The following is an 8,362-nucleotide window of genomic DNA, read 5'->3' as shown; positions in this document are numbered from 1 at the left end:
GAAAATGATCACCCCTTGGGCTGAATCCACAACACGAATCCGATCCAGACACGAGTGTTTGTGATTTTCCCACAGAACACACACGCGAGGGTGATATCCGTGCAGGCCAATCACAAAGAAAGCCTCTCGACCCTGTTCTCTCTTTGCGTTGAAAGGTGTTCCGACGAGAACACAATAAATTCACGCAAGAGCGCTTTTTCTTCCGACTCTCTGGTTGCGCCATTCGAAACCATTTTCGCGCCAGCAAGTAGTGACCTTTCTCCATTAACTCTTTCTCTGTAACTATACGGAAGGGTTAGCAACGAATGGCTGCACACGCGTGCTGATAGATAGTGTTGGCGGACGCCAGGATTAGCTGTTTAATTAGCATATAGTGATGATTAATGACTGCAGATTGCGACTCGATGGATATAAATTACTGGGTTATGCGGTGCCGATTGAAATCCTACTCTTGATGCATCGCAATGTTTAATCAAAGCAAACATTGACCAATGCCGGTTTTACTTTTACGTCAGCATTTCACTGAAGTTTATTTACTTTTAACCCACATTTCTTGCAATTAGTTGCAAGTTTTCATGTTGATTGATTAACTCGATCAATTGAATAACAAATAAAAGTAATAAAAACAAGGATCGTTTTCTTCTTATTCTAAATTCTAACAAATGAAACTATCCTCGAGTGCCCATTTCCTTAAGAGTTTTATTTGTATTGTTAACTCTGCTAATTAGTCATGAAGGAATTGGAAAATTTGGAGAACAAAAAAGCAAATCACATAATTTTTTTTATACAATTTCAAAAATCTGTACTCTTTGTTAATGAGATTTCTTTTTACGTATGTATTGATTTAAGACTGAGTGAAGCGCACACAAAACAAATCAGAAAATAATTAGTCACTCTATTTACTTATTATATAATTAATTATTTTAAGATTTGCTTTTTTTATTTTACTATTTAATTGTGACAAAACTATTGATATCAAAGAGAATAAAGCAAGTTGAAAGGGGAAAAAATAATTTTCAATCATTACCAAAGCTGAAAGGCAGCAAAAACCAGAGAGGATTTTCAGCATTTATAATCAAGAGCAGCTTCAGCAGAGCCGTTTTCTATGTGCTCGGACTGGAAATTACAAACGACTGCGGCCCTTTCAGAGTTTTGGGGCCAAAGACAAATGATGTCGATATACCAGTCGCTGCGGTTGTCGTAATTCACGGACCAGAGTGGACGCAAAAGTCCTTTCACGGTTTGGGATATTTGGCAACGCTTTTTGGCTGCTTTTATGACACGGTCAATGGCAAATCGGACGCAACGGAAGCGTTTTTTTTTTTAACAAGCCAGTGCTTTTGATTTACCACAAAAGTCATCGTGGACAAAACAAGCTTTGTTTGCGTAATAAAAATTGATATTTTCACGGTAAATTGATGTTTTGAAACGTTAAAAACACACAAAAGAATCCAAACATCACGGCCTGATGTTTTGAAATTTGCTGTTCTATAGCTTGGAAAATTTCTATTGCACTGCATATCAAGAGCTTAATTTTTAAATAATAATTAATTTAATAAAGTAAATTGAAGTAATAAATATTTAATATAATAATAACAATTTAATATATTTTAATAAATTGAAACTTTAGTTTCTTTGTGTTATTAAATGATTTTTAACTTTATTAAATCTAACTTTATTTATATAATTTTTATATAATTTATTAACTTGGAATTATCATTAAAAAATCGAGTTGAAATCAAAATTTTAATTTAATTTAATAATTAAACATTCATTAATTTATAAATGTCTTATCACAGTTAAATGCAGCACTAAAATATAGTTATTATTATTTAGATGATTAAAAAGCAAACGAGCTTAATAAAATAAATTCTTTTGATTATTTTAATTTCTTTTCATAAATTCTGAGACTCTTTTGCATTTCATGACTAATAAAGTGCAGAACGCTCTGGTCCATTCAGCGAACAAACCACCCTCCTACGCAGCAGCATCTCTCAGTCAATCAAGTGCAACAATGAGACGAGAGTTTGATTCCCCGGGGCAACAGTCGAACACACACTTCTTGCTTCTGCAGTTGAGAGTCCCATGGCAAAAACAAGCTGCAAATGTCAGTGATTAGTAAAGTGTGTCAATCCCAGACGTCCCCGCACCCTTTGTCAAGGCAGGGTATAAAAATCACGAGTCGTCTCCACTTGTCCTCAGTATCTCGTCAAGATGAAACCGATTCCCACACTCGGACTGCTGCTCCTTGTTTGCTCAACAGCTTTGGCGAGCGGCGGCGACAAGGATGGATTCAATCTTTTCAAAGGTTTTAAAATTCTTATTTTTCTATTTAAAACTCTAATGATTTCGGTTTCAACACATTTATATATATTTTTTTAATTAAATTTCAACATATCTGGTAGAATAAAGTTTTTAGGACTTTTTTTATTTGTAAATCACGTATTTTTTATTTTTAGATTTGACACTTGACTGCTCCGCGAGTATAGAGATTTATTTTTTACAATCCAAAAGCCATTTATTTTTCTATTTAAAACTCAAATGATTTCTGTTTCAACACAGTTATATTTCTAAGATGAATATTTTTACTTACAAAATATCTGGTAGAATAAATTTTTATATAAACCTTTAGATTTGGAAATAACGTATTTTTTAGACTTGACTGCAAACATGGAGATTTATTTTTTACTATCCAAAAGCCATTTATTTTTTTCTATTTCCAGACTACTTGAGAAATGGAAAAGAATACGACTCGCTGCTCTCCGGCGAAGTCTCTCCCAAGTTTTTGTGTGAGCGAAAACATTGTTCTTATGCCGCAAGACTTAACTCATTTTTTGATCTGTGCATGAGGATCTTACAAACCGAGTTCTTTCCAGACTTCTACAGGGCGCCTCCTTCGCTCCTGCTCCCAGGTAAGAAGAACAAAATCGTCTCAATCAACCAACCATCCAAACTCAATAAAACTCTGACCAAGCTGATTGAATAAATTTGTGTGCTGAAGCCAAATCTCTTCCGATCCTTGCCCTAAGTGCGGCTATCCAATCATGTGAAATATTGCGTCCCACGCAAAACAGAAAATTGATTTTGTTTATTTCCTGAATTTCATTTTTTTCACTTGAAAGGATCGCTATAAGCTCTCGTTTATAAATATTATTATTAACAGCTTTCAGAACAGGTAACTCTTATGGGCGAAAAAAGTAGAAAATTTAATTTTGAAATGATTAGCAAGTAGGTGATTTTACTTAAGTTTGTTGAAAGTGGTATTCTTACATCAAAATTACTTAATTTTAAGTTATTTTAAGGTGTATTTGGGTGCAATTTTTTATGGATATAAACGACTCCTTATTGATAAATTTCGGCCCGAAATTTTTCAACCACGATTCTTTTATGGATGCAACGATGCAAGGCCACACTAGGAGATGATTCCATGAAAGAAAATATAGGGTCCATTCCATGGGATTAATCTTAAGATTTGATTGTTTGAAATTTAACATTGCTTCTTATGGGAATTTTTACTTTTTCCCAATTTAAAAAAAATCGGCCCGAAATTTTTTGCTCAAAATTTTACAATTTACATTTTAAATACTGCTGAACAAAACTGCAAGATAAAATTTGGGTGTTCATGGACATAAAATTTAATCATATCCTAACATTACTCTTATGGAAAAATTTGCTACAGCCTCCTTGTGTATCAATAAGGAGCCCTTAACCATTTTAGTAAAAATATGTGAATTAATTTTATAACTTGGTTAGTCAAAATTGGATGAAATTTACTCAAATTGGTGTAAAAGTGCGAAAATACTTTAAAATGTCTTCATCAAATTAGTCCTAAAGTAAAAATTTGTCAGTCTTTGCTTAAAAATAATATTTAAATTTTTTCTATATCGATCTTTAATATTACTTTTTAGTTTATTAATAATAAAAAGCAATTGTTCACCTATTCAGAATTTCTCCTGGATTAAGATACACAATCTGGGATAGAAATTGAAACAAATATATATAGTTTCAAATCAATTTCCTGCGTGTTGCAAGAAGCAGTGCGAAAGTAATAAAATTTCTCTGGCTTCTTCAGAGGGTGGCGGCAGCTCGAAGAGGAACCAATTTTGGCGCAGTGAGCTCCCGAGCAGGTGGTCCAAATTGGCACGGGCGTTGAATGATTGTTTGCTTGCAGGTGTGGGGCGCAAGGACTTGGAGGAGGAAGGGCCGCAGGAGTCCCAAGGCGCCGCTCGAGGTTTGTATTTACCCGTCAAGCCTTTCAATTAACCGTGGCTGAAGCGTGTCGATAATAATTACCGCTTGGCGCGCACCGTGTAGAAGTGGTCCTTTCACCATAAGCTAACTTAATTAGGTTTTGTTCTAATCACTTAAAGATGACAGCATTTAATTAATGGGCCTGCCAAAGTCATTCACCTCAAATTTGCTCATTAAACTAAAAGCCTCGTTTTTTACTGCAAACCATTATTCGCCAAGTTTTCATGAATTTTTTTTGTAAAAGCAGGGGTTTTAATTATTCACGTCCTACAATTATTTAAAGTAAAGTTTAGCGCTTGTTGCTAAAAAGCCTTCCCAGATGAAAGCGCGTTTCAGTTTCGCTCGGTGGTTAAAAGGCAGCCCTTTCCTTTAATACGCCCGCAGAGAAAGGGAGTAATAAATTTAGCAAGCGTTCATTGGGGCGAAATGAAATCCTAAAATACACCCCTCATAAATTTGTGAAGTGTAAACTTGTTTCTTTATATAGCGCTCGCCAGCAAGAACCCACTATCTTTATATAATCTAGAAATCTTCATTTTATCGGGCGTTGATTGAATTGCACACAGCGAAAAAAATTTGCTTTACAATATGAAGGGAATTCCAGTCGAAATTCTTAATAAGATAAAAGCATTTCAATTTCGTTGAGCATTAAAATGAATTCTTTATGTTTAGTCTGTTATTAATAAAAAAAAAAAAAAACGCATGAAATGAACACATTATTTACGTTTCCGTTATTAATTGTTAAGTTTGCTGAAAATTAATTAATTAATTTACAATAACGATTGAAAGTAAAATGTCATCTTTATTTATAAATCCAAAAACTAACAGTCACGTTTTGTTTAATTATAATATATTAAATTAAATTATTTTTTTAATTGTGATAAAACATTTAAATAAAAATTAACAAAAGGTAAATTATAAAGTGTAATAAATATACTCTTAAAAATAATTTTTATAAAATTTTTAATAATATTAAATATTTATTAGCATAACAATATGTTATATTTGTTTTGTAAAAAAATTATATAATTTTTTTAAATCAATATTTAAGTAACACCTAAATTATTTATTGTAAAAACATAAATTTAATATTTATAAATTTTATAATTATTATGTGTCATTTGACTGCTTAACAATTAATTGAGCTCTGTTAAAAGCTTTACAAGCACCAGTCGATATGTCTACGGACTCGGCTGGACTTGTATTAATAATTAGAAAAAAATGAATATCAATTCTTTTTTAAGGAAGTCAAGCAAAACTTTTTCTATAATTTGTCAATTAAGAAACATTAATTTGTTTCATTAAGTCAATAAAAGTAAAAATGTTGGTTTAGTTCTGGCGGTGTCTCGGCCCATCGCAGCTCGGACCTTCCTCGCCAAAAGAGACGTGGGCAGCATCGAGGAGCAGAGGTCGAGGGATTTGGTCAAGAGGGCGTTATTTTCGTGGCCAGCTGAGCCCCGCAGACCCGAAGAGATAAGGTACCGCAAGTTCTTCGCTCCGGATACAGTTTGTAAGTTTTGGTCGTGAATAATTGCAGAATCAAGACGGCGGCCACGGACGGATATTGATTAACAATAAAGAAGGCTCTTTCTCACCCAGCAGGTGATGCATTGTTGTGAAGCAACCCGAGCTCTGTGTGCGTTTTATTATTTGCCACACCTCTCAACCCGCCCGCCGCTTTAGAAAGCTTACCGGGGCTCAATTCCCTCGAGAGAGAGAGACCCGCTGTGCAAACTTTCCTCTAGCATGGGTCTATTTTTGGAACCACAAATAACAATAATAGTAAAAACTGTCCACACCCAAGATGTATATTTTTAAAGATCCTCTCCGGTCAAGTGTATTGCTCTCTATTCTGAAAGATTGCTAAATTTTTGGTATATCTTGTGAAAAACACTATTTCAAAATTCCAAACCGGTGCGTCTCAATCAAAAGAAAACCTAAATACGAGTGATTCGCGCGAAAAACATGTGAAAATTGAGTAGCCAATCAGATCCATCAGTTTGTTCCAAAAACTACCAAATTTGGCCACATTGGCGCTGCGATCGCTGATTTTGCCCCTAATACCCCACGGTGCTGCAGAAAACTTGGAAAAATCAGCGATCGCAGCGCCAATGTGACCAAATTCTGTAGTTTTTGGAACAAACTGATGGATCTGATTGGCTACTCAATTTTCACATGTTTTTCGCGCGAATCACTCGAATTTAGGTTTTCTTTTGATTGAGACGCAACGGTTCGGAATTTTCAAATAGTTTTTTCACAAGATATACTCGAAATTTAGCAATCTTTCAGAATAAAGAGCAATAAAATTGACCGGAGTGGATCTTTAACAAATTAGCGGGGAGTTTTTTTTTCAACTATAAACGGAGCAAATAAAATAATCATGAACATTTTTGGTTTCTTCTGTGGCACTTCAAGGTAGGCAACCAGCCTTACAAAGATCTGGATTAAGGAGGTAAAAAAACTGTCATTCACCCAGCGAGACCCTTTCGGCGTTTTCTATTCTCGAGTATACACAAAAACATTGGCTCACGCGCAGATTAAAACTCGATTACTGCAACAAGTGCAAACAAAGAAGGAGCAGGCGCGAGATTGGCATCGTCGAAAAGCGCGTGTAGCCCTTGAGGCGCCGCTCGTGCCGAGAATTGAAATTTAAATTTCATTAGCAAACACCACCAGCCAATGCCGAGCAGGCCAATGCGATCTGCTCTCGCGTGCCAGCGAATAAATTTTTGCTCATATCTGGGAAGCTCTCCAGAAAACGCGTTGAAACAAAAAGAGACAAAAATAGCACTCGTTCGATCGATATATAGAGTTCCAAGTCTTTTAGCTCAGGGGGAAAATTAGCATTGTGGACTCTTCCGAATTTGTTAGCGAATTGCTGGAAAAGTGCCAAAAAAGTTCCAGGTTAAGTGATAAATTAACATGATTAGGGTTATTTGGGTTTTCAAGTTTTGATTTAAATCAAAGGGGACAGAAAAGAAATTGGTGAAAAATTTAAATTTTTTGAAATAAAAATTTTGGGGGTGCCTCACAATGTCCTAAAGACAATGTCCTAACAGAAAATGTCCTAACGGATAATATCCTAAAGAAAATGTCCTACAGAAAATATCCTAAAGAAAATGCCCTAAAATTAAGAATTGAAAATGTCCTAACATACAATATCCTAACGCCTGAAAATTATGAAAAGTCATGTGTCATGTGAAAAAAAATTTAATTTCATCCTTTCAAGTAATTTTGTTTCAAAATTTATCCAGATTCAACATATTTTACGCTTCATACGACTAGAGTCTTTATCGGAAAATATACATATTTAGACCTTTGACTAATTTTAGTAATTTTAGGCTTTTGTAATGACTCGAAAATTTTTTTCAATATTATTTTCTTCGCTTTTGCTACGGGTAGTTGAGAAATGTAGCTATTAATCTTTCTTCTAGACAATAGTTTCAAAGAATTTCGTACAAATCTTCAGGCAATTGTATTTTTGTTTCCTACGAAAAAGTTTACTTAAAAATATCATTCGATTTTTTTTCAAGACAAAAAATATGAAAAATTCTAATTGAAAATATTCGTTAAATTTATTTTCAATGTAAGTTGTAGTAGGCACTTTTTTTTTTAATCGGCCACACTTTTGGCAAGGGTCAACCGATTTGAATGAAATTTGGCAGGTCGGTTGCTCTTAGGGCGTAAACAAATAGTTTAGAAGGATTTTTGAAAATTCTCAAAATTGCCTATTTTACAGGGGCTCAAAGTTGCTGATTTTGAAAAATGGCGTTTTCAAAAATCGAAAATATCTCAGCTCCTGTTGCAGATAGCGCATAAGTTTATATAAGCAAAATTGTAGGTAATTAGACGCCCTACAACTTTTCTATAGTGACCAAGGTCGTAGGTCAAACCTGAAGGTCATTTATTTTTAGCTCATTTTTTTCAGGCTCTACCAAAGTACCAAGACAATAAATTTTTTTGATTCCAAAATAGCCAAAAGTTGCTCCAGTTAGTAGTAAACAACATATCAAAATTTGGTGATACTTATTTTTTTCGTTTTTGAGATATTCCGGATCAAAGGGCAAAAAACGTGGTTTTCCGAGCGTTTTTTGTGCACAATTTATTTTAA

General features: G+C 34.3%; 1 protein-coding gene across 1 annotated transcript; it reads left to right on the top strand.

The window, feature by feature from the left end:
- The first annotated feature begins 2,191 nt into the window (after nt 1-2,191).
- Nucleotides 2,192-5,930, top strand: LOC132194804 (uncharacterized). Its single transcript, XM_059616308.1, has 7 exons — nt 2,192-2,308; nt 2,724-2,789; nt 2,877-2,912; nt 4,073-4,111; nt 4,172-4,231; nt 5,585-5,729; nt 5,789-5,930. Exons 1-7 carry the CDS (start codon nt 2,215-2,217, stop codon nt 5,817-5,819), a joined length of 471 nt encoding a protein of 156 aa, XP_059472291.1. The 5' UTR covers nt 2,192-2,214; the 3' UTR covers nt 5,820-5,930.
- The last annotated feature ends 2,432 nt before the right edge of the window (nt 5,931-8,362 follow it).

The sequence above is a fragment of the Neocloeon triangulifer genome, unplaced genomic scaffold (genome assembly GCF_031216515.1).
Source record: "Neocloeon triangulifer isolate White Clay Creek 2 clone unplaced genomic scaffold, ASM3121651v1 ptg000008l, whole genome shotgun sequence".
Classification (NCBI taxonomy): domain Eukaryota; kingdom Metazoa; phylum Arthropoda; class Insecta; order Ephemeroptera; family Baetidae; genus Neocloeon; species Neocloeon triangulifer.
This window is presented reverse-complemented; position numbering and strand designations above follow the sequence as displayed.